General features: G+C 47.6%; 1 protein-coding gene and 1 non-coding gene across 2 annotated transcripts in view; one reads left to right on the forward strand and one right to left on the reverse strand.

Annotated features, from left to right (window-relative positions):
• The window catches only part of LOC123723755 (semaphorin-3ab-like), a 62,411-nt gene that overhangs the window by 20,431 nt on the left and 14,911 nt on the right, over nucleotides 1–27,069 (forward strand). Inside the window, 5 exon segments of the mRNA XM_045688233.1 lie at nucleotides 18,599–18,759; nucleotides 21,829–21,891; nucleotides 24,831–24,950; nucleotides 25,724–25,814; nucleotides 26,931–27,050. Of these exon segments, the coding sequence (XP_045544189.1) occupies nucleotides 18,599–18,759; nucleotides 21,829–21,891; nucleotides 24,831–24,950; nucleotides 25,724–25,814; nucleotides 26,931–27,050 (555 nt within the window).
• Nucleotides 26,488–26,566, reverse strand: trnat-ugu (transfer RNA threonine (anticodon UGU)). The gene has a single exon. It is a non-coding gene; the product is annotated as a tRNA-Thr (tRNA).

Consider the following 27,069-nt stretch of genomic DNA (forward strand, 5'->3'; position numbering starts at 1 on the left):
GTGTGTGGAAGAGGGTGTGTGGGAGAGGGTGTGTGGGAGCGGTGGTGTGTTTGTGACAGAGCAGAATTGAGGGCACTTGAGGGAATCTGTTTCTAACTACAAGCAGCAAGTCTCTCTCTCCCTCTCTCTTTCTTTCTCCCCCTCCCTCCCTAGCTTACTCTGTCACTCCCATCTTTCTCTTCCGTTCACACATTTTCCCTTCCATTGCCTTTTTTTGTACTGCATGTCCATTTCCCTTCTTCTCCCACTTTTTCCTCCCGTCTCCCTTCTCTTCTCCTCCCTGCTAAAGATGAATGATGTACACAGTTATTTATTCCAAGAAAGAAAGAAAGATAGATAGATAATCCATACATCATGTGGCAATCAGGACCCAGTCACTAATGAAAGTTTCCATTTATTACAAAGCATTATAAAACGGGATGTTTGGATTCTGGATGATGATTGGTTGAAAGCAGGGAGTTATAGCACCACAATCCCCGCATGCCACGGGTAATGCCTGTTAACAGTTCCATTAGATTTATCAATGTGGATCAACTGTCCCACAGCCCAGACAATCAATTTATAAAATTCATTCATGATATATATTATAATGGATATAAATGACAGGTAACGTTAGCCTAGTGTCACACTTGTTGTCGGTGAATGAGGACCAAAATGCGGCAGGTACGTGAATGCTCATCTTGATTTTTAATTAATCTCAACAAAGAACATACAAAACACAAAAAACGAACACTCGACAAATAAACAGTCTGGTAAGGCACAAGGCTATACACAGAATAATCACCCACAAATCACACATACAAACACACCCTAATATATGGGACTCTCAATCAAAGGCAGATAGACAACACCTGCCTTCAACTGAGAGTCCCAACCCCAATCAACCAAACATAGAAACACACAACCTAGACTAACCATAGAATTACTAAACATAAACCAAAACCCGGAATTACTAAATCAAACACCCTTTACACAAAACACACCAACCCGAACCACATAAAACAAATACCCCCTGCCACGCCCTGACCAAACTACAAAACAATTAACCTTATATACTGGCCAGGACGTGACAGTACCCCCCCTTAAAGGTGCTACCCCAGAAGCACCTTAACAAAAAATAACCCCAAGCAACACCAAAAAAAACTCCCCTTTTCTAAAGGGAGGGAAGGGAGGGTGGCTGCCGTCAACGACGGCACTGTGCTACACCCCCCCTCCCCAACCCACCTATTTCTGGAGGTGGCTCTGGCTCCGGCCGTTCCAGGCTGTCGGGCCACTCTGGCATCGCCGAGGGGCAGTCGGACCAGTCTGGCATCGCCGGGGGGCAGTCGGGGCAGTCTGGCAATTCGGGAGAGTCTGGGCAGTCTGGCAATTCGGGACAGTCTTGGCAGTCTGGCAATTCGGGACAGTCTGGGCAGTCTGGCAATTCGGGACAGTCTGGGCAGTCTGGCAATTCGGGACAGTCTGGGCAGTCTGGCAATTCGGGACAGTCTGGGCAGTCTGGCAATTCGGGACAGTCTGGGCAGTCTGGCAATTCGGGACAGTCTGGGCAGTCTGGCAATTCGGGGCAGTTCAGGGCAGTCTGGCCACTCCGGCAGTTCAGGGCAGTCTGGCCACTCCGGCAGTTCAGGGCAGTCTGGCCACTCCGGCAGTTCAGGGCAGTCTGGCCACTCCGGCAGTTCAGCGCAGTCTGGCCACTCCGGCAGTTCAGCGCAGTCTGGCCACTCCGGCAGTTCAGCGCAGTCTGGCCACTCCGGCAGTTCAGCGCAGTCTGGCCACTCCGGCAGTTCAGCGCAGTCTGGCCACTCCAGCAGTTCAGCGCAGTCTGGCCACTCCGGCAGTTCAGCGCAGTCTGGCCACTCCGGCAGTTCAGCGCAGTCTGACCTCTCTGGCGACTGTTGACTGGCGGGCAGCTCTGACGACTGTTGACTGGCGGGCAGCTCTGACGACTGTTGACTGGCGGGCAGCTCTGACGACTGTTGACTGGCGGGCAGCTCTGACGACTGTTGACTGGCGGGCAGCTCTGACGACTGTTGACTGGCGGGCAGCTCTGACGATGACTGTTGACTGGCGGGCAGCTCTGACGATGACTGTTGACTGGCGGGCAGCTCTGACGATGACTGTTGACTGGCGGGCAGCTCTGACGATGACTGTTGACTGGCGGGCAGCTCTGACGATGACTGTTGACTGGCGGGCAGCTCTGACGATGACTGTTGACTGGCGGGCAGCTCTGACGATGACTGTTGACTGGCGGGCAGCTCTGACGATGACTGTTGACTGGCGGGCAGCTCTGATGATGACTGTTGACTGGCGGGCAGCTCTGATGATGACTGTTGACTGGCGGGCAGCTCTGATGAAGACTGTTGACTGGCGAGGCTGGGTTGACGCACTTGTAGCCTGGTGCGTGGTGCTGGTACTGGGCTTACCAGATTATGTACACGCACCTCCAGGCTAGTGCGGGGAGCGGGAACAGGACGAGTCGGACTGGGTTGACACACTTCCGGGTCCGCACGAGAGACAGGAGCTGGAAACCCAGGGCTATGGAGGCGCACAGCCGGTCTAGATCTTACCTCCTGCACAACCCGCCTTGGCTGGATGGAACTAGTAGCCCTGTACGAGCGGGGTGCTCGTACAGGGCAGACTGGGCTGTGCAGGGGCCTGATGGTAGCCGTGCGTAGAGCGGGAGTTGGGTAGCCTGGTCCTCGGAGGCGTACCGGCGACCAGATGCGCTGCGCAGGCATCCTCCTACCAGGCTGGATGCCCGCTCTAGCACGGCACCTGCGAGGGGCTGGAATAACGCGCACCGGACTGTGCGTGCGTATGGGTGAGATAGTGCGCTCCTCAGCGAAACATAGCGCTCTCCAACCCATACGCTCCTCCATATAACCACGAGTAGCTGGCTTCCGGCTCTTCTTACGCCTAGCCAAACTACCCGTGTGCCCCCCCAAAAAATTTTCTTGGGGGTGCCTCTCGTGCTTCTCCTTCAGCGCGTACTTGGCCTCGTACCACCGCCTCTCTGCCTTGGCTGCCTCAATTTCCCCCTGCGGGCGTCGATAATCCCCAGCCTGATGCCAGGGTCCGGCCCCGTCCAGAACTTCCTCCCAAGTCCACTTCTCCCGCCAGTCCAACTCGAACTCCGTCTGCTCCTTCCTCTGCTGCTTGGTCCTTTGGTGGTGGGTGATTCTGTCACACTTGTTGTCGGTGAATGAGGACCAAAATGCGGCAGGTACGTGAATGCTTATCTTGATTTTTAATTAATCTCAACAAAGAACATACAAAACACAAAAAACGAACACTCGACAAATAAACAGTCTGGTAAGGCACAAGGCTATACACAGAATAATCACCCACAAATCACACATACAAACACACCCTAATATATGGGACTCTCAATCAAAGGCAGATAGACAACACCTGCCTTCAACTGAGAGTCCCAACCCCAATCAACCAAACATAGAAACACACAACCTAGACTAACCATAGAATTACTAAACATAAACCAAAACCCGGAATTACTAAATCAAACACCCTTTACACAAAACACACCACCCCGAACCACATAAAACAAATACCCCCTGCCACGCCCTGACCAAACTACAAAACAATTAACCTTATATACTGGCCAGGACGTGACAGTACCCCCCCTTAAAGGTGCTACCCCAGAAGCACCTTAACAAAAAATAACCCCAAGCAACACCAAAAAAAACTCCCCTTTTCTAAAGGGAGGGAAGGGAGGGTGGCTGCCGTCAACGACGGCACTGTGCTACACCCCCCCTCCCCAACCCACCTATTTCTGGAGGTGGCTCTGGCTCCGGCCGTTCCAGGCTGTCGGGCCACTCTGGCATCGCCGAGGGGCAGTCGGACCAGTCTGGCATCGCCGGGGGGCAGTCGGGGCAGTCTGGCAATTCGGGAGAGTCTGGGCAGTCTGGCAATTCGGGACAGTCTTGGCAGTCTGGCAATTCGGGACAGTCTGGGCAGTCTGGCAATTCGGGACAGTCTGGGCAGTCTGGCAATTCGGGACAGTCTGGGCAGTCTGGCAATTCGGGACAGTCTGGGCAGTCTGGCAATTCGGGACAGTCTGGGCAGTCTGGCAATTCGGGACAGTCTGGGCAGTCTGGCAATTCGGGGCAGTTCAGGGCAGTCTGGCCACTCCGGCAGTTCAGGGCAGTCTGGCCACTCCGGCAGTTCAGGGCAGTCTGGCCACTCCGGCAGTTCAGGGCAGTCTGGCCACTCCGGCAGTTCAGCGCAGTCTGGCCACTCCGGCAGTTCAGCGCAGTCTGGCCACTCCGGCAGTTCAGCGCAGTCTGGCCACTCCGGCAGTTCAGCGCAGTCTGGCCACTCCGGCAGTTCAGCGCAGTCTGGCCACTCCGGCAGTTCAGCGCAGTCTGGCCACTCCGGCAGTTCAGCGCAGTCTGACCTCTCTGGCGACTGTTGACTGGCGGGCAGCTCTGACGACTGTTGACTGGCGGGCAGCTCTGACGACTGTTGACTGGCGGGCAGCTCTGACGACTGTTGACTGGCGGGCAGCTCTGACGACTGTTGACTGGCGGGCAGCTCTGACGACTGTTGACTGGCGGGCAGCTCTGACGATGACTGTTGACTGGCGGGCAGCTCTGACGATGACTGTTGACTGGCGGGCAGCTCTGACGATGACTGTTGACTGGCGGGCAGCTCTGACGATGACTGTTGACTGGCGGGCAGCTCTGACGATGACTGTTGACTGGCGGGCAGCTCTGACGATGACTGTTGACTGGCGGGCAGCTCTGACGATGACTGTTGACTGGCGGGCAGCTCTGACGATGACTGTTGACTGGCGGGCAGCTCTGATGATGACTGTTGACTGGCGGGCAGCTCTGATGATGACTGTTGACTGGCGGGCAGCTCTGATGAAGACTGTTGACTGGCGAGGCTGGGTTGACGCACTTGTAGCCTGGTGCGTGGTGCTGGTACTGGGCTTACCAGATTATGTACACGCACCTCCAGGCTAGTGCGGGGAGCGGGAACAGGACGAGTCGGACTGGGTTGACACACTTCCGGGTCCGCACGAGAGACAGGAGCTGGAAACCCAGGGCTATGGAGGCGCACAGCCGGTCTAGATCTTACCTCCTGCACAACCCGCCTTGGCTGGATGGAACTAGTAGCCCTGTACGAGCGGGGTGCTCGTACAGGGCAGACTGGGCTGTGCAGGGGCCTGATGGTAGCCGTGCGTAGAGCGGGAGTTGGGTAGCCTGGTCCTCGGAGGCGTACCGGCGACCAGATGCGCTGCGCAGGCATCCTCCTACCAGGCTGGATGCCCGCTCTAGCACGGCACCTGCGAGGGGCTGGAATAACGCGCACCGGACTGTGCGTGCGTATGGGTGAGATAGTGCGCTCCTCAGCGAAACATAGCGCTCTCCAACCCATACGCTCCTCCATATAACCACGAGTAGCTGGCTTCCGGCTCTTCTTACGCCTAGCCAAACTACCCGTGTGCCCCCCAAAAAATTTTCTTGGGGGTGCCTCTCGTGCTTCTCCTTCAGCGCGTACTTGGCCTCGTACCACCGCCTCTCTGCCTTGGCTGCCTCAATTTCCCCCTGCGGGCGTCGATAATCCCCAGCCTGATGCCAGGGTCCGGCCCCGTCCAGAACTTCCTCCCAAGTCCACTTCTCCCGCCAGTCCAACTCGAACTCCGTCTGCTCCTTCCTCTGCTGCTTGGTCCTTTGGTGGTGGGTGATTCTGTCACACTTGTTGTCGGTGAATGAGGACCAAAATGCGGCAGGTACGTGAATGCTTATCTTGATTTTTAATTAATCTCAACAAAGAACATACAAAACACAAAAAACGAACACTCGACAAATAAACAGTCTGGTAAGGCACAAGGCTATACACAGAATAATCACCCACAAATCACACATACAAACACACCCTAATATATGGGACTCTCAATCAAAGGCAGATAGACAACACCTGCCTTCAACTGAGAGTCCCAACCCCAATCAACCAAACATAGAAACACACAACCTAGACTAACCATAGAATTACTAAACATAAACCAAAACCCGGAATTACTAAATCAAACACCCTTTACACAAAACACACCACCCCGAACCACATAAAACAAATACCCCCTGCCACGCCCTGACCAAACTACAAAACAATTAACCTTATATACTGGCCAGGACGTGACAGTACCCCCCCCTTAAAGTTGCTACCCCAGAAGCACCTTAACAAAAAATAACCCCAAGCAACACCAAAAAAAACTCCCCTTTTCTAAAGGGAGGGAAGGGAGGGTGGCTGCCGTCAACGACGGCACTGTGCTACACCCCCCCTCCCCAACCCACCTATTTCTGGAGGTGGCTCTGGCTCCGGCCGTTCCAGGCTGTCGGGCCACTCTGGCATCGCCGAGGGGCAGTCGGACCAGTCTGGCATCGCCGGGGGGCAGTCGGGGCAGTCTGGCAATTCGGGAGAGTCTGGGCAGTCTGGCAATTCGGGACAGTCTGGGCAGTCTGGCAATTCGGGACAGTCTGGGCAGTCTGGCAATTCGGGACAGTCTGGGCAGTCTGGCAATTCGGGACAGTCTGGGCAGTCTGGCAATTCGGGACAGTCTGGGCAGTCTGGCAATTCGGGACAGTCTGGGCAGTCTGGCAATTCGGGACAGTCTGGGCAGTCTGGCAATTCGGGACAGTCTGGGCAGTCTGGCAATTCGGGGCAGTTCAGGGCAGTCTGGCCACTCCGGCAGTTCAGGGCAGTCTGGCCACTCCGGCAGTTCAGGGCAGTCTGGCCACTCCGGCAGTTCAGGGCAGTCTGGCCACTCCGGCAGTTCAGGGCAGTCTGGCCACTCCGGCAGTTTAGCGCAGTCTGGCCACTCCGGCAGTTCAGCGCAGTCTGGCCACTCCGGCAGTTCAGCGCAGTCTGGCCACTCCGGCAGTTCAGCCCAGTCTGGCCACTCCGGCAGTTCAGCGCAGTCTGGCCACTCCGGCAGTTCAGCGCAGTCTGACCTCTCTGGCGACTGTTGACTGGCGGGCAGCTCTGACGACTGTTGACTGGCGGGCAGCTCTGACGACTGTTGACTGGCGGGCAGCTCTGACGACTGTTGACTGGCGGGCAGCTCTGACGACTGTTGACTGGCGGGCAGCTCTGACGATGACTGTTGACTGGCGGGCAGCTCTGACGATGACTGTTGACTGGCGGGCAGCTCTGACGATGACTGTTGACTGGCGGGCAGCTCTGACGATGACTGTTGACTGGCGGGCAGCTCTGACGATGACTGTTGACTGGCGGGCAGCTCTGACGATGACTGTTGACTGGCGGGCAGCTCTGACGATGACTGTTGACTGGCGGGCAGCTCTGATGATGACTGTTGACTGGCGGGCAGCTCTGATGAAGACTGTTGACTGGCGAGGCTGGGTTGACGCACTTGTAGCCTGGTGCGTGGTGCTGGTACTGGGCTTACCAGATTATGTACACGCACCTCCAGGCTAGTGCGGGGAGCGGGAACAGGACGAGTCGGACTGGGTTGACGCACTTCCGGGTCCGCACGAGAGACAGGAGCTGGAAACCCAGGGCTATGGAGGCGCACAGCCGGTCTAGATCTTACCTCCTGCACAACCCGCCTTGGCTGGATGGAACTAGTAGCCCTGTACGAGCGGGGTGCTCGTACAGGGCAGACTGGGCTGTGCAGGGGCCTGATGGTAGCCGTGCGTAGAGCGGGAGTTGGGTAGCCTGGTCCTCGGAGGCGTACCGGCGACCAGATGCGCTGCGCAGGCATCCTCCTACCAGGCTGGATGCCCGCTCTAGCACGGCACCTGCGAGGGGCTGGAATAACGCGCACCGGACTGTGCGTGCGTATGGGTGAGATAGTGCGCTCCTCAGCGAAACATAGCGCTCTCCAACCCATACGCTCCTCCATATAACCACGAGTAGCTGGCTTCCGGCTCTTCTTACGCCTAGCCAAACTACCCGTGTGCCCCCCCCCAAAATTTTCTTGGGGGTGCCTCTCGTGCTTCTCCTTCAGCGCGTACTTGGCCTCGTACCACCGCCTCTCTGCCTTGGCTGCCTCAATTTCCCCCTGCGGGCGTCGATAATCCCCAGCCTGATGCCAGGGTCCGGCCCCGTCCAGAACTTCCTCCCAAGTCCACTTCTCCCGCCAGTCCAACTCGAACTCCGTCTGCTCCTTCCTCTGCTGCTTGGTCCTTTGGTGGTGGGTGATTCTGTCACACTTGTTGTCGGTGAATGAGGACCAAAATGCGGCAGGTACGTGAATGCTCATCTTGATTTTTAATTAATCTCAACAAAGAACATACAAAACACAAAAAACGAACACTCGACAAATAAACAGTCTGGTAAGGCACAAGGCTATACACAGAATAATCACCCACAAATCACACATACAAACACACCCTAATATATGGGACTCTCAATCAAAGGCAGATAGACAACACCTGCCTTCAACTGAGAGTCCCAACCCCAATCAACCAAACATAGAAACACACAACCTAGACTAACCATAGAATTACTAAACATAAACCAAAACCCGGAATTACTAAATCAAACACCCTTTACACAAAACACACCACCCCGAACCACATAAAACAAATACCCCCTGCCACGCCCTGACCAAACTACAAAACAATTAACCTTATATACTGGCCAGGACGTGACACCTAGCTACCCTCAATAGCTATCAAATAAAATAAAATACTTACTTACAAGCCCTAAACCAACAATGTTGTTTTAAGAAAAATAATAGTTAATAAAAAAAATGTAAAATCAAAGAGAAACATTCAAATTAAAATAACGAGACTATATACGGGGTACCGGTACCGAGTCAATGTACGGGGGTACAAATTAATCAAGGTTATTGTGGTAATATGTACATGTAGGTAAGGGTAAAGTGACTATGCACAGATAAAAAACAGATTAGCTGTTTGATTAGATGTTCAGCAGTCTTATGGCTTGGGGGTAAAAACTATTAAGAAGCCTTTTGGACTTAGACAATGCGCTCCAGTACCGCTTGCTGTGCCGTAGCAGAGAGAACAGTCAATGAATAGGGTGGCTGGAGTCTTTGGCCATTTCTAGGGCCTTCCTCTGACACTGCCTGGTATAGAGGTCCTGGATGGCAGGAAGCTTGGCCCCAGTGATGTACTGGGCAGTACGCACTACCCTCTGTAGCGCCTTGCGGTCAGAAGCCGTGAAGTTGCCATACCAGGTGTTGATTCAACCAGCCATCATGCTTTTGATGGTGAAGCTGTAGAAGTCTTTGAGGATCTTAGAACACATGCCAAGTCTTTTCAGTCTCCTGAGGGGAAATAGGCGTTGTTGTGCCCTCTTCACGACTGTCTGGGTGTGTTTGGACCATGATAGTTTGTTGGTGATGTGGACACCAAGGAACTTGAAGCTCTCAATGTAATCCACTACAGCCTCGTCAATGAGAATGGGGGTGTGCTCGGCCCTCCTTTTCCTGTAGTCCACAATCTTCTCCTTTGTCTTGATCACGTTGAGGGAGAGGTTGTTGTCCTGGCACCACACTGTCAGGTCTCTGACCTCCTCCCTATAGGCTGTCTCATAGTTGTCGGTGATCAGGCCTAACACCGTTGTGTCGTCGGCAAACTTAATGATGGTGTTGGAGTCGTGCTTGGCCACGCAGTCATGGGTGAACAGGGAGCAAAGCAGGGGACTAAGCATGCACCCCTGAGGGGCCCCCGTGTTAAGGATCTGCGTGGCAGATGCGTTGTTACCTACCCTTACCACCTGGGGGCGGCCCGGTCAGGAAGTCCAGGATCCAGTTGCAGAGGGAGGTGTTTAGTTCCAGGATCCTTAGCTTAGTGAGGAGCTTTCAGGACACTATGGTGTTGAACCCTGAGCTATAGTCAATGAACAGCATTCTCACGTAGGTGTTCCTTTTGTCCAGGTGGGAAAGAGCAGTGTGGAGGGCAATAGAATTTGCGTCATCTGTCGATCTGTTGGGGCGCTATGCAAATGTGGGTAGGTCTAGGGTTTCTGGGATAATTGTGTTGATGTGAGCCATGACCAGCCTTTCAAAGCACTTCATCGCTACAGACGTGAGTGCTACGGATCGGTAGTCATTTAGACAGGTTACCTTGGTGTTCTTGGGCACAGGGACTATGGTGGTCTGCTTGAAACATGTAGGTATTGCAGACTTGGTCAGGGACAGTTTGAAAATGTCAGTGAAGACACTTAGATGGTAGTTGGTCAGGGCCAGTGGTGTAAAGTACTTTAGTAGAAATACTTTAAAGTACTACTGAAGTAGTGTAATGGGTATCTGTACTTTGCTATTTATATTTTTGACTACTTTTACTTTTACTTCACTACATTCCTAAAGAAAATATAGTATTTTTACTCAATACATTTTCCCTGACAACCCAAAGTACTTGTTACATTTTGAGTGCTGAGCAGTACAGGAAAATTGTTACATTTATGAAGAGAACAAGTGGTCGTCCCTACTGCCTATGATCTGGCGGACTCACTAAACACAAAATCCATATTTTGTAAGTAATGTTGAAGTGTGTCCCTGGCTATCCATACATTTTATATACAATTATTTATAATTGTACTTTTACGTTTGATTATTAAGTATATTTACAACCAAATACGTTTAGACTTTTTCGCAAGTAGTATTTTACTGGGTGACTCACTTTTCCTTAAATAACTTTCTGGGTGAGCATTTTCTTGTTTGGTTATGGCCTTATACAGCTCGTTGAGTGCGGTCTTAGTGCCAGCATCAGTTTGTGGTGGTAAAAGACAGCTAAGAAAAATATAGATGGAAACTCTTTGTAAATAATGTTGTCTACAGCTTGTCATGAGATACTCTACCTCAAGCAAGCAAAACCTGGAGACTTCCTCAATACTAGATGCATGGAAAACCCAACTATATATTATCCATGTTGTCGTTCAGCCACGACTAGGTGAAATGTCCCATTGGTAGGATAGTCATGAACTGAGCTCATCCAGTTTATTCTCCAATGATTGCACGTTGGCCAATAGGACGGATGGTAGAGGCGGGTTACACACTTGCCAAACAATTCTCACAAGGCACCCGGACATGCATCCCCTGTATCGGCGTCTCTTCTTCATGCGAATGACGGTGTCACGTCCTGACCATAGTAAGTTGTTATTTTCTATGGTAGAGTAGGTCAGGGCATGACAGGGGGTGTTTGTCTGTTTTTGTATTTCTGTGTTCAGTTTCTAGTTTTGTATTTCTATGTTGGTGTTGTTTGGGTTGATCTCCAATTGGAGGCAGCTGATCCTCGTTAACTCTAATTGGAGGTCATATTTATGTTGATGTTTGTCCCACCTGTGTTTGTGGGTGATTATCTTTTGAGTAGTGTGTTTTCCTCTCTGCGTCACGGTTTGTTGTTTTTTGTGTTTCAAGCATTTAGTGTATTGATTGCATTTAGTTTCACGGAATAAATAAATATGTGGAACAACGAACACGCTGCATTTTGGTCTGATCCTTCAGACAGCCGTGATAGACGGGAACTTGGGCCTGTTCTAGGAGCAGCAGTAAATCCTTCGCGTCCGACTCGTTAAAGAAAAAATCTTCGTCCAGTTCGCGGTGAGTAATCACTGTTCTGATACCCAGAAGCTCTTTTCAGTCATAAGAGACGGTGGCAGAAAGATCATATACAAAATAAAGTATTCAGACTCCTTGACTTTTTCCACATTTTGTTACGTTACAGCCGTATTCTAAAATTGATTAAATAAAATAAAAAATCCTCAGCAATCTGAACACAATAATGACAAAGCAAAAACTGTCTTTCAGAAATGTCTGCACATTTATAAAACATTAATAAAATAAGTACCTTATTTACATAAGTATTCAGACCCTTTGCAATGAGACTCGAAATTGAGCTCAGGTGCATCTTGTTTCCATTGATCATCCTTGAGATGTTTCTACAACTTTATTGGAGTCCACCTGTGGTAAATTAAATTGATTAGACATGATTTGGAAAGGCACACACCAGGTACCAAAACATTTCTGCAGCATTCAAGGTCCCCAGGAACACAGTGGCCTCCATAATTCTTTATTAATTTTTCTCCCCAGTTTCGTGATCTCCAATTGGTAGTTACAGTCTTGTCCCTTCGATGCAACTCCCCTACACGACCCTGCCAAGCCGCACTGCTTCTTGACACACTCCTCGCGTAACCCGGAAGCCAGCCGCACCAATGTGTCGGAGGAAACACCGTCCAGCTGGCGACCGAAGTCAGCTTGCAGGCCTCCATCATTCTTAAATGGAAGAAGTTTTGAACCACCAAGACTCTTCCTAGAGCTGGCGGCACGGCCAAACTTAGCAACCAGGGGAGAAGGGCCTTGGTCAGGGATGTGACCAAGAACCGATGGTCACTCTGACAGAGCTCTAGAGTTCCTCTGTGGAGATGGGAGAACCTTCCAGAAGGACAATCATCTATGCAGCACTCCACCAATCAGGCCTTTATGGTAGAGTGGCCAGACGGAAGCCACTACTCAGTAAAAGGCACATGACAGCACGCTTGGAGTTTAAATATCAAATTTCGAGGTGGTTCCAAACGTCAAATTTCAAGTTTAGTCATTAACTCCATATTTTTAAGGTTAGGGATAAGTTCAGGCATCAACTCCAAATTCATAAGGTTAAGGTAAGAGTTAAGGCTTGGGATATGCGTAAAACAAAAATAACTTTCTATTGCTGGATTCAAACTTGCAACCTTTGGAATCAGATGCTTACGCCCATCTGCCATTGCCGTCCACAACATCCTAGCAAAACCAAAACCTACTTGAAGGTAATAGCGAACACTGTTGCCCCTAGTGGAGAGTTTTCACATCTTCTCCGACAGCCTCAGACAGGATGGATGTCAAATACTGAACTTTATCACGGGTGACCTTGCTGGTACATAAACCCAGGATTTCTAATGCTATGTATTGGACCAGTGAGTGGTTTCGGCGATATTGGCACATCCCAGAAGAAGCAGTCCTCCGTAGGAATGAATAGAATTCTACAGTATTTCAATTAAATGTTTCAAGGACAAGATTACAGTAACATTAGAACATTTTAATAAATTATTCTTTAAGGAAAATGTGGGGGAGTGCCAAGATGGAGGTGCGGTGGCTTCAAAAGAGCAGCCCTGGTCTGCCATCTAGTGTATATATAAATAATTGGTCATAACATGAGAATAAAATCCTTTCCTGCTGTCAAATGACCAAAGCACCCTCTAGTGACCTCATGGGTGGAATGTTTTAAATATTTTTTAATTAATAAACATTTCAACTCTATGTCTGGCATGGTACAGGTGTCATCTTTTTTTAAATACTTTTTTTAAGACTACCAAGCAACACTCAGTGTGATCCTGATTTTGCCCACTGCGGTAATACGACCAGCCTGTTTGGTTAGCTCAGAAATAACAAATTATTTTTGCCCAGACTCTATCGTCTGGTGGAAGGATGAAATAAAATGAATGTACTAGGTAAAATAACGTTTTTAAGTAAAACATGTCGTTAATCTTTTTCAAACATGTTGGCAACTGTTTTATAAAAGCAATAAGCTCCTCGAACCTGTGAATTATCGTTTTATAAAATAAATAAGGCCCTAGACCTGGGAATTACCCTTGCCTTCGCCTCGGACCTAAGAACAGCCCTTGGTCGGGAGTTATCACATGACAATCCCTGGGTTCTCATGCCTTATTACTGAACTTAAATATACCTTTAGCTAACAGCCAACTGCACACTAACAGGCTGACCACACCACTTACGTTTAGCGTGCGAGCGTTGCAAAATAAATGTACACATACATGTTATTCAATCATTGCATCCACACCGCTCATGCGCGTCAATGAGCAACTATGTAGCCAGGCGCTAAAATAGAGCTTGGTTGTATTTGTGGTGCGTGATACATTGCAAATCCCGCCTCTCCCTTCTCATCATTGGTTTTTAGGAGCATATACTCACGTGTGTGATTGAAAGATGAACTGAGGTCCACACTCCAGTCCAGTTGGTGGTGGTAATGCACCTTAAAGTTGGTTGCCAACCGCCATATAAAGTCCAAAAAACAAGAAGAAGCCTGAAGGAGGAGAGATTACTAGAATCAATCTCGGTTTACCCTTTTATATGTGGATTAATTGTCGGAGTAGAGGACCTTGTGCATTTCAGGTAAAATTTAAACCCAATGTTTATATCCCAGGAAAATTAGCTGGCAACAACGAGATAGCTAGCTAAATTGCCATAAATGTTTAATGCTTTTTCGACCTGTCCCCAAATTAATATAGTTAGATCAGAGTTCGTTTTGATATTTCACCTTGCGTGTCCTGATCTCGTCTGGTGTGGGTGGACAAAATCAACATGCACACGATGGCGCACATGCACGCACTGTGTAGTCAGCATGTAAGGTGTTGATTTATCATAAGGCACTTTGAAACCTACCACCAGCTAATGTTTTGATTTATCACACATAGTAATACATCTACTATCAATCCCACATTGAGCTGCAGATTAGTTGTAGAGGCCTTGGTTTCAGATTGGTTGTACTGTGGTTGTACAACATGCTGATTTAGGCATACACCAGCCCTGGTATCAGGCTGTATTAGCTAGCTATGTTTGCTCTGACTCAGTAAGATACACAAACTAACAGTGTAATTATAGAGAGCTTGTGGATTTCTATTAAGAAGCCAAGTGGAAGCAACATCATTGTCATCAACATATTGCTGAATCTTGACCATGACAATGGAGACTGAAGAGTGAACAGTCTGCAAATTATCTCGTGGTTGAGCAACAACAACTGTGCTCCTGAAGTGACAGAGGGCAGAGATTGTTGAGAGAAATGGAGAGATACGACTCAGGCAGCAGAGTAAACGATAAAAAGGGAGTGACATCACATTTAACAAACCAAACATTTAAACACTGTTATAGAAGGAAAAGTAAAAACCAAAACCAGTCCATGCATCAATACCGGTATATAGTAAAATATTGTATACTGCCCAGCCCCAAAGTCTACTGAGCTATATATCTACGCCCACATAGTCTACTGAGCTATACCTCTACCACCTCATAGTCTAGTGAGCTATATCTCTACCCCCTCATAGTCTAGTGAGCTGTATCTCTACCCCCTCATAGTCTAGTGAGCTGTATCTCTACCCCCACATAGTCTAGTGAGCTATATCTCTACCCCCACATAGTCTACTGAGCTATACCTCTACCCCCTCATAGTCTAGTGAGCTGTATCTCTACCCCCACATAGTCTAGTGAGCTATAGCTCTACCCCCACATAGTCTAGTGAGCTATATCTCTACCCCCACATAGTCTAGTGAGCTATATCTCTACCCCCACATAGAGTATAGTGAGCTATATCTCTACCCCCACATAGAGTTTAGTGAGCTATATCTCTACCCCCACATAGTCTACTGAGCTATATCTCTACCCCCACATAGTCTAGTGAGCTATATCTCTACCCCCACAGAGAGTATAGTGAGCTGTATCTCTACCCCCACATAGTCTAGTGAGCTATATCTCTACCCCCACATAGAGTATAGTGAGCTGTATCTCTACCCCCACATAGTCTAGTGAGCTGTATCTCTACCCACACATAGTCTAGTGAGCTATATCTCCACCCCCACATAGAGTATAGTGAGCTGTATCTCTACCCCTACATAGAGTCTAGTGAGCTGTATCTCTACCCCCACATAGAGTCTAGTGAGCTGTATCTCTACCCCCACATAGAGTCTAGTGAGCTGTATCTCTACCCCCACATAGAGTCTAGTGAGCTGTATCTCTACCCCCACATAGAGTCTAGTGAGCTGTATCTCTACCCCCACATAGTCTAGTGAGCTGTATCTCTACCCCCACATAGAGTCTAGTGAGCTGTATCTCTACCCCCACATAGAGTCTAGTGAGCTGTATCTCTACCCCCACATAGAGTCTAGTGAGCTGTATCTCTACCCCCACATAGTCTAGTGAGCTGTATCTCTACCCCCACATAGAGTCTAGTGAGCTGTATCTCTACCCCACACATAGAGTCTAGTGAGCTGTATCTCTACCCCACACATAGAGTCTAGTGAGCTGTATCTCTACCCCCACATAGAGTCTAGTGAGCTGTATCTCTACCCCCACATAGAGTCTAGTGAGCTGTATCTCTACCCCCACATAGTGTTATTACACTCATGGCCACACTGAACATTACTAATATCACCCCAGAGAACACTCGCACATGTTGGCTGTCAGTATTTCAGGAAAAACACTTTTTGACAAAAACATTTAAGGGAAAAATAGTCTTGCTCAGGAGTCCAACAATCTGGAGCCCTGTCCTCCCATCTAATGTCTTTGTCATCCCTCCTGATAGACGAGACCAATGTTTATACATAGTGGCTACGTTTTTCTAGTTCATCTGTGTGAATGTTTTTCTAGGACTCGAGTAAACAGATATTCCATCCAGCTTTCCAGCTATAAGTGTGGAGGGAGTGTGTCAATACTGCCTCTGTCCAACCACATTGGTCTGTGGGGAGAGACAGAGACAGAGAGGGAGACAGAGAGAGACAGAGAGGGAGACCGAGAGACAGAGGAGGAAAAATACAACGGAAGAGTGTAGGGACTGAGGCGCCCAGAATTACAGAGTGTTACAGACACTCATTTCAACAGTTCCTTAGAGACTACTTCATTACTGGCTCTCCCTCACACACTCTCTCCCTGTCCCGCCCTCTCTCACACACTCTCCCTGTCCCTCCCTCCCTCCCTCCCTCCACCTGACTGTCGCTTATTCACAAGTTTCACAATACATTTCCCATAATTATGCATAATTACTTTCCCTTTTCTCTTTCCCTCTCTCTCTCTCACACACACACACACACACACACACACACACACACACACACACACACACACACACAACAAACACACACACACACACACACACACACACACACACACACACACACACACACACGGTCAGCTGGTGGGGGCGATGGGTGTGGTTGGGTTTATTGGGTGAGGAGAGAGTGTGAGAAGGAATGGTGTGTGTGTGTGTGTGTGTGTGTGTGTGTGTGTGTGTGTGTGTGTGTGTGTGTGTGTGTGTGTGTGTGTGTGTGTGTGTGTGTGTGTGTGTGTGTGTGTTAGAGATGATGTGTTAGAGAGGTTTAGGTTTGAGAGAAACAATTTTGGTACCAGGTAATGGTGACAGTATAATCTCAAAAGGCGGTTTACTTTCAGTAAACTTTTGGGTTACTTTCCCCTTAAAAGTCATTAGAAGATGACAAAAAGGATCCATTAAATGCATTTGGTGTATCATCATAGTGGTCTCTGACTTGTGGTCAGACTCACTCAGGTGGAACAAACGTCATCTTTTTTCAATGCTGAAATGAATGTAATTGAGCAAGGTGTCGTAATGTATTTTTTTCCACAAACATCCTTTATTTAAAAGTAATCCAAGAAGTAATCATCTAGTTTTTCAAAAGTATCTGTAATCTGATTAAAATATGTTTGCTGGTAATGTAACCGATTACAGTTACCATTTTTTGTAATCAGTTTACATGTAATCGATAACTCCCACCCCTGGCAGTCAAAATAACACCCCTCAGACAAAAATGTGGGAAATATTGCATTGCATAATACTGGGCTGTTAGTTGACAATGACCAAATGGTTGTTGTAGTGGTTTGAAGTTCTTCACCAGAGCCTACAGGAAAACAGACATCCAGACAGTCATTATTGTGCTATTTTTACTCCAGTGTCATATTCATATTCCCCACAGTTTTCCATTGTGAGATATATAGTCTAGCTCTGTTTGCCTAACCTGTTCAAGCACCCAGGCATTACACAGCAAAAACACTGGGCTGGCTATTTATTGTGGTTTGCAGTAATTAACCAGTGTCTACACTGAGACTGGCTGGTCATAATAGTGTATGGAGAATAGTCTCTGTTTTCCACTGTGAGTTGGCTCTGTGATCTAGTTCTGCTTGACTGGCCCAGTCAAGGTCAGTTCCCCAGCCAGACCATTTGGTCGTTGGCTCTTCAGCATAGGCACTGCCCGAGTGGCCACACAGTCTAAGCACGGTTGGCAGTGCTGATTCATAGAAAACATTTTGTTGGATGCAAGCTAGTGTGGGGAAGAGGGTGTGAGGGAGAATGTGTGATGGGCAAGAGAGAACACAATCAACAGAGAGATATGAAATCTGAGCCAAAGCTCTCTCTCGCTCTCTCGCTCTCTCGCTCCCTTGCTCTCTCGCTCTCTCGCTCTCTCGCTCTCTCGCTCTCTCTCTGGTAGCTCCCTAGGCTTTTGGAGTTGAGATCTAGACCCACTGAGCACAGACGTCAATTCAACATCTTTTCCACGTTGGTTCAATGTAATTTAATTGAAGTGACGTGGAAACAACATTGATTCAACCAGTGGGGACCCTGCTGCATGTCTGGGATGGGATGTTTCCTCTCTGTCATGGTGAATATACTGAGGAGACACATCATGATGTCTGCTATAAGATGCTATTAGATGCTGTGTATGCTAAGACTTCACTGTCTCCCTTATTCACTCTCTCTTTTTTTCTCTTAAGTCTAATGTATTTATTTCCCAGGGTATATCAGAAACCGTAGGAATTACTGCGGTCTTTTATTGTAAATGTTCAATGCTCTCTCTCCCTCTGTTCTCTTTATAGAGATGTTGGAGTCCAATAACTTGGTGACATTTGAGGGCCTGGCCAATAGCTCAGCTTACCACACGTTCCTATTGGATGAGGAGAAGGGTCGTCTGGTGGTGGGAGCCAAGGACCACATATTCTCCTTCAACCTGCTCAACATCAGCAGAGACCTGGCACAGGTACTGAACGCCTTATAATACATCATAACCTGGTCAATTCAGCAGTAATTTGGCACAGGTACTGTACTGAACATATAATACACATATAACCTATTTATGATGCATTTTAATAACCTAGTTAACATCAGCAGATCCCTGGCACCAGTACTGTACACCTTATAATACATTAATAACTATCTATGATACATTACAACCAAGTCAACATCAGCAACGTCCTTGCAACCGTAACAGTTACATTTGGTCAATATCAACACACTTTTACATACAATACAGTATGAACAAATATGAAAATGTATAAACTCACTACTGTAAGTCGCTCTGTATAATAGCGTCTGCTAAATTACTAAAATGTTAAATGGCGCTGACGGACAGGGCTGCCGTTTTTCTAGCTCTTAGGAAACTTTGCAGTATTTTTTTTATGTGGTATTTCTTACATTATTAGCCCAGGAAATGTTTTGTGTTTTTACATACAGCCGGGAATAAATTTTGGAAATCAGAGTGGCGGTAACTCACCAGCATTATGACCAGGAATTTGACTTTCCCGAATCGGAACCTTTGTTCGTACCCTTCAGAGCAATTGAACTGATTCCAGAGGCAGTTCCAAAACACCGCAGGTGGAAAAAGGTACTCGGAGTGGACTTTTAGTCCGACTCAGGAGGCGCGCGCACACCACCCACCGCTTCCGATTATGTTACTTGCTATTGTTCAGTCTCTGGATAACAAAGTTGATGAGCTCAGGGCGAGGATTACCTTCCAGAGAGACATCAGGGATTGTAACATACTCTGTTTCTCGGAAGCATGGCTCTCTCAGGATATACTGTCTGGGTCCGTTCAGCCAGTTGGGTTCTCAGTTCATTGCGCATACAGGAATTACTACTTATGGTGTGATTGTGATAACATACAGGAACTCAAGTCCTTTTGTTCACCCAACCTAGAACACCTCACAATCAAATGCCGGCTATATTACCTCCCTAGAGAATTATCTTCGGTTATAGTCACAGCCGTGTATATTCCCCCTCAAGCCGATACCACGACGGCCCTCAAAGAACTTCACAAAACTTTATGCATACTGGAAACCACATATCCAGAGGCTGCATTTATTGTAGCTGTGGATTTTAACAAAGCAAATTTGAGGAAAACGTTACCGAGGTTCTTTCAACACATTGACTGTAGTACTCTCGCTGCTAAAACACTCGACCACTGCTACTTTGCTTACCTCCCCAATAGATCCACAGATGATGCAATCACCATTGCACTGCACACCGCCCTATCCCATCGGGACAAGAGGAATACCTATGTAAGAATGCTGTTCATTCACTATAGCTCAGCATTCAACAACATACCCTCCAAGACCAGTACCCTCCAAGCTCATCATTAAGCTCGAGGCCCTGGGTCTGAACCCCGCCCTGTGCAACTGGGTCCTGGACTTCCTGACAGGCTGCCCCCAGGTGAAAAAGGTAGGAAACAACACCGCCACTTCGCTGATCCTCAACACTGGTGCCCCACAAGGATGCATGTTCAGCCCCCTCCTGTACTCCCTGTTCACCCATGACTGCGTGGCCACGCACGCCTCCAACTCAATCATCAAGTTTGCAGACGACACAACAGTAGCAGGCCTGACTACCAACAATGACAAGACAGCCTACAGGGAGGAAGTGAGGGCCCTGGGAATGTGGTGCCAGGAAAATAACCTCCCACCCAACGTCAACAAACCTAAGGAGCTGATCGTGGACTACAGGAAACAGCAGAAGGAGCGCCCCCTATCCACATCGACGGGACCGCAGTGGAGAAGGTGGAAAGCTTCAAGTTCCTCGGCGTACACATCATTGACAAACCAAAATGGTCCACCAACACAGACAATGTGATGTAGAAGGTGCAACAGAGCCTCAGCAGGCTGAAGAAATGTGGCTTCTTACCTAAAAGCCTCACAAACCTTTACAGATGCACAATTGAGAGCTTTCTGTCGGGCTGTATCACAGCCTAGTACGGCAACTGCACCGCCCATGGCACCCAATGTCACAGGAAGGCCAAAGATCATAAAGGACAACAACCACTCAAGCCACTGACTGTTCACCCTGCTATCATCCGGACAGCGAGGTCAGTACAGGTGCATCAAAGCTGGGACTGAAATACAGTCTCCATCTCAAGGCCATCAGACTGTTAAATGGCCATCACTAACACATTAGAGGCTGCTGCCCTATATACATAAACTTGAAATCACTGGCCACTTTAATAATGGAACACTAGTCACTTTAATAATGTTTACATATTTTGCATTACTCATCTCATATGTATACACTGTATTCTATTCTACTGTATCTTAGTCTATGCCGCTCTGACATTGCTCGTCCATATATTTATATATTCTGAATTCCATTCCTTTACTTTAGATTGTGTGTTTTGTTAGATATTACTTGTTAGATATTGCTGCACTGTTGGAGCTAGAAACACAAGCATTTTGCTACTCCCGCATTAACATCTACTAAACACGTGTATGTGACAAATACACTTTGATTTGATGTCAAATGTAAACACTCTCATACATACAAGTCTGTTTGCAGTCTGTCTGTCTGCATATCTTCCCCAACCCCTGTCAGTCTAAGCCAGTCTCAGCCAGGTATCCAGAGACTCTCTTTCTATAGAGAAATGACTTATGAATAATTCAGACCTAAGCTGTCGCACAGGATCTCACGCTGCGCCAGGCATGTTAGCCGCTCCCTGCACACCTGGATGAATAATAGAGTAAACGGAAACAAAGTGGAGAACAAATCTCATTGTGACTCCTCTACCCCTACCACACACATATACACACGTGAACGTACATACTGTAGGTGCACGCAGACACACACACATATATCAACGCAATCTAAAAAATATGCCCCACCTCCTCCAAAAGTACATTTTTAGCGACGCTGCTGGCAGAAGCACCTCAGCTAATGTAAGGAATGTTAGCTGACCAGCTGCTTGGTCAAGATGTTAGGGTTAGAGACTGGTTAAAGTTAGTGTCTGATTTAATGTATCCATGTGTATTGTGTAGTGAAGTATCCTTATCTTTCTGTGTCTGTGTAGATCCCGTGGCCTGCATCCACCTCCAGAAGAGATGAGTGTAAATGGGCAGGGAAGGACCTCATGGTGAGTAGCTACCTCATCTTATACATCACACATCTCTCGCTCACATAGTAATGCCTTTTACACTATCTCTCCCTCTTGGAGTACTGCCTTTTACACTGTCTCTCCCTCCCGGAGTACTGCCTTTTACACTGTCTCTCCCTCCCGGAGTACTGCCTTTCACACTGTCTCTCCCTCCCGGAGTACAGCCTTTTACACTGTCTCTCCCTCCCGGAGTACTGCCTTTTACACTATCTCTCCCTCTTGGAGTACTGCCTTTTACACTGTCTCTCCCTCCCGGAGTACTGCCTTTTACACTGTCTCTCCCTCCCGGAGTACTGCCTTTCACACTGTCTCTCCCTCCCGGAGTACTGCCTTTTACACTGTCTCTCCCTCCCGGAGTACTGCCTTTCACACTGTCTCTCCCTCCCGGAGTACTGCCTTTACACTATCTCTCCCTCTTGGAGTACTGCCTTTTACACTGACTCTCCCTCCAGGAGTACTGCCTTTACACTATCTCTCCCTCCCGGAGTACTGCCTTTACACTAGCTCTCCCTCCCGGAGTACTGCCTTTTACATTACAGTGTTGGTATAGTCTGTGTGTTGTCACATGGACAGAAATCTTTGAATCTGATCATAATCCGCTGGCCAAGTTAGAGACATCACATGACCTTAGTCATCTAGAGTCCAACCATAGAGAAGTTGAGCTAGCCGCTTCGATCCAGGGTTAACAGTGGACAGCCAATGGGCTTACAGTCACTACTTTCAACACAGGAGCAGTATCCTAACAGCTATGGCTTTGTCGAGACATGTGTATTTGTTAGTTGCAAATGCTGCACGGTTTCTGTCCACACAGTCATATGACATATCACAAGTTCATTTAGGTGTGTGTTTTCCTTAGTCTATGAAGAGTCATGTCGATACCAGTGGCACTTCAATACTGTGTGTCTTGCTTGCATGACTAGCTCAGCCATGTACTGTATATTTGTCCTGTATATCTGTCTCAATACAAGCAGTACACTGTGTAAACACCCAAAGAGACACAGTTGCATCTCTCTCCTTCTGACTTTCCTCTCAGATACAGCCTGGGGCCATGTACTGCCTGCAATATAAGATCTTAGCACCGCTGTATCTGCCTCACTGAGATCACAGGCACAGGGTCAGCTTCTGCTGAGTTTCTATAGGGCTGATTTTGAAGGGCCATTGGGTCTTTTGTGTGTATGTGCATGTGTTTTCTGTAAACATTCTGGCAGAGATGAGCGGGGAGCCCTGAAGGAAGGTCTTTGTGTTTGAAGGGCATAGGAGACAAGGAGGAGAGGAAGAAAGACCACAGATGCTCTTTGATAAACTGCAACAAAGACACTTGTGAACATGCCATGGGGAAGACAGTGAAGGAGAGAGAGAAAATTGCTAATTTACTGTACATCTATGAAGAAGGGAGGGTGATACACAGGGCCAGGAAAAATAATGTTGTGCCTAAAAGTTAGATTACGGGTCTTTACATCCAAGCTTCACTAACTTCCATCATACAAACTCTGCTGGTTCAGTGCATGGTTTGGCCAATGGGTTCACACTGTTCACCCTGATCTCACAAGAAACTTTAACACCATCTAAATCACACCAGCATGAGAAACATTAACCTTATTGATCATCAACCAGGTAAACCACCCTGAAATGACAGACAGCTCTTCAGATGACAACAAAGGCATATACAATCAACAGAGCTGCTTTCTGTTGGTGACCTACTAAAGGCAGAGAAACTTAGTCATGCATTATTTGTGGTTCTTTTTCTCTTTTCCGTCAGTGTGATGACATTCATTTTCATATGAGATCAGGCCTGCTGCCTGCTCAGGCAAGTGCTGACAGATCATAGGGGGAAACTGTCTTCGCAGCATGGAGACATGCGCACACACACACACACACACACACACACACACACACACACACACACACACACACACACACACACACACACACACACACACACACACACACACACACACACACACACACACACACACACACACACACACACACACACACACACACACACACACTACACAGTAAGCTCAGACGAGGTTACAGTATGTGATACTCATAACATTTTGTTGTTGTGGGACGTTTGTTGGTTGGTTGCAACGCAGTTATGCATTGAAAGTCTTACTGTTGATGTCCATCATAAAAATCCTGGCTGTTTTAATACTCAGATGTCTCTGAGCCTTTCTGATCAGGAGTCTGGATTGGAGAGATCATGAGTACACGTGGGGAGAGGCAAAGGGAGAGAGAGGAGAAGGATGGAGTGAATAAAAGATAACTGAGAATTACAGATTACTGGTCTCAATCTGAACAGCGAGTTGTTGAGTTATTACACAGCACAACAGTCTGGATTATCTCTAAAACACCACAACCGTGACTCACTCAGCAGGCCTGGCCATGATGTCATTTGTACAGTAAAATCAATCAGGGCTGTTCCTTTTCCTAACACTGTTATTCATATGTTGATCAGGTAAACGCTAAATATTCCTGGAAAATTACCTATATATTCTACAGACAGGACAAGCCTTTAATTCTGATTACAGATGCCCTTAATTCCCCTCAATTTAAATGTTTGTTTTTCTGCATAGCTCTATGTGATGTTGTGTTACGTTCAGAGAGGGTTAACCCTTTTCTCTGTCCAGTGGATCAGCTCTATAGGAGGGCCTGCTTCTGATGAACAAACTAGGTTTTGACCCAAATGGGCAAACTGGGTTTTGACCCAAATGGGCAAACTGGGTTTTGACCCTAATGGGCAAACTGGGTTTTGACCCAAGTGGGCAGGACTGGGTTTTGACCCAAATGGAAAGGACTGGGTTTTGACCCAACAGCTTTAGACAGCTTTATCCTCTATTTTAGTTGTTTACAGAAACTGTTTATCTCCTGGCAAACCCATGCCATATAAAATATCTCTCTTTCTCTATCTCCAGAGGGAATGCGCTAACTTCATCAAGGTGTTGCAGCCGTTTAACCAGACCCATCTGTATGTATGTGGAACCGGAGCCTTCCACCCTGTCTGCGCCTACTTGGAGGTGGGGAAGAAACTAGAGGTATACCAACCGGTAATACCCTATTCAGCCATCTGTCAGCTTACTGCAGTTATAGCTCTAGTATTCTACTATTTACTGACCAATATGAACCGTGGTAGAAGAAAAGGGAAAGGGGAATGGGGATACCTAGTCAGTTGTACAACTGAATGCATTCAACTGAAATGTGTCTTCCGCATAGGGCATGTCATGGTTCTGACTAATTCAAGTCTTGTATGAGCTACAGCTAGACTATAGTATTAAGAAAAACTCTTCACTGAAATGTGAGACTATGGTTTTGGGTTTCGATTTAAAATCATAAACCGTGGAGTGTGAGGTAATCTCTCGTAACGATTTGTTCATGGCCTTAGGAAAAATGTTTTTATTCATTCAGTAAATAAGGTGGAAAATTAAACAGAGTTTCATTGTTTAGAGGTTTCCCCAATTCGCTGTGTGTGTGTGTGTGCGTGTGTGCGTGCGTGCGTGCGTGCGTGTTCTATGTCTCCTCTCAATGTTAGTGAGTCAGGCTTATAAATGTGTTTCCTATTCATTAGACTGCAGTCATTTTCAGAGAATTAGAGAGGGAGAATAGCTCTGAGTATAGCAGTCTCCTCTCTTTACTGCCCTGGCTGGGGCCCCTGGTTAAAGTGACTCTAGGAGAAAGTAAAACATCTAATTCTGAAAAAAGAGAGATTTTTTTTCAAGGACGCCAACATCATGCGTTGATATCAATAGGAAAATGCAATAAACTCTGAATTCTAAATGCTCTTTCTTTTGACCTATTTTTCATGTAACAGGACAGTGTGTTCAGGCTGGAGCCCCTGATAGAGAACGGTCGAGGGAAGAGCCCTTATGACCCCAAGCTGCTCACAGCGTCCATGCTCATCGGTGAGTGACCCAAACAAACAAGCACACCCAACTTTTTTTTTAAGGCACTAATTTCACCCAGAACTATTCACCACATAAAGAGGGAGTTGTACCTCTTCACTCATCTCCACTCATTCATTAAGCATATTTACAGCTGAGAGGAAGTGGGTGAATGACAGGGCTGGCTATATATAGTGTTCATCATTAGGAGTGCTCTACAGTGGACACCCACTAATTTCCAAGCCTATGTGTAGTGGATGCATGTGTGTCAGCTTCATTTCTTCACCATGTTCATCACCAGAACCAGTCATACTTTATGACATCACATCACTCCAACCAATAGATGGTCATTTTCCATCACCCTTTATCTCCTCCTGTCTCTCCTCTTACCCCATCTCCTTGCTTCTCTTTCTCACATCTCCACTTTCTCCTCTCTCTCACTCTCTTACCCTGTATCCCTCCCTCTCTTTCTCTCCCCTTTGTCTTTTCACCTTTATCCCTCCTCTCTCTCACCCTGTCTCCTTCCTTCTCTTTCTCTCCACTTCCTCCTGTCTCCCAACTCCTCTCTCTCCTCGATATCCTCCCATCCATGTTACATTTTACATTTTAGTCATTTAGCAGACACTCTTATCCAGAGCAACTTACAGTAGTGAATGCATACATTTCATACATTTGTATTTTTTTTTATTCCTACTGGCCCCCCGTGGGAATTGAACCCACGACCCTGGCGTCACAAACACCATGCTCTACCAACTGAGCCAAAGAGAGGAGCCCCTTCTCCTCTCTTTTTCTTAATCCCCCTCCCTCCTTTAATGCTCTCTTAATGCAACCACCTGGCCCTCTGAGTCTCTTCCTGTTAAATCTGACTTTCACACTTATTTGTTCTGGTTCATTATCTGGTAGATGAAGGTGTTCCTTGTGAGAACATATTCTACCTGTACTGTTAAGCCTGCAGGCACCATACTGTACCTGATAGACTAATACAGACACTTGACACCTGTACACGAAAGGTCATGAGACGCACACACACACAGGTTACACAAACACTCACATGCGCACACACAAAAACATATATTGCAGCATGCACACACACGTTCACACATACACCTGATATTGTCCTCCTCCCCTGTCCTCCAGATGGCGAGCTGTATTCTGGGACGTCAGCGGACTTCATGGGGCGGGATTTTGCCATCTTCCGTACGTTGGGACAGCATCACCCCATCAGAACTGAGCAACACGACTCCCGCTGGCTGAATGGTGAGATGGAAATAAAGAG

The sequence above is a fragment of the Salmo salar genome, chromosome ssa10, assembly GCF_905237065.1.
Source record: "Salmo salar chromosome ssa10, Ssal_v3.1, whole genome shotgun sequence".
Taxonomy (NCBI): Eukaryota; Metazoa; Chordata; class Actinopteri; order Salmoniformes; family Salmonidae; genus Salmo; species Salmo salar.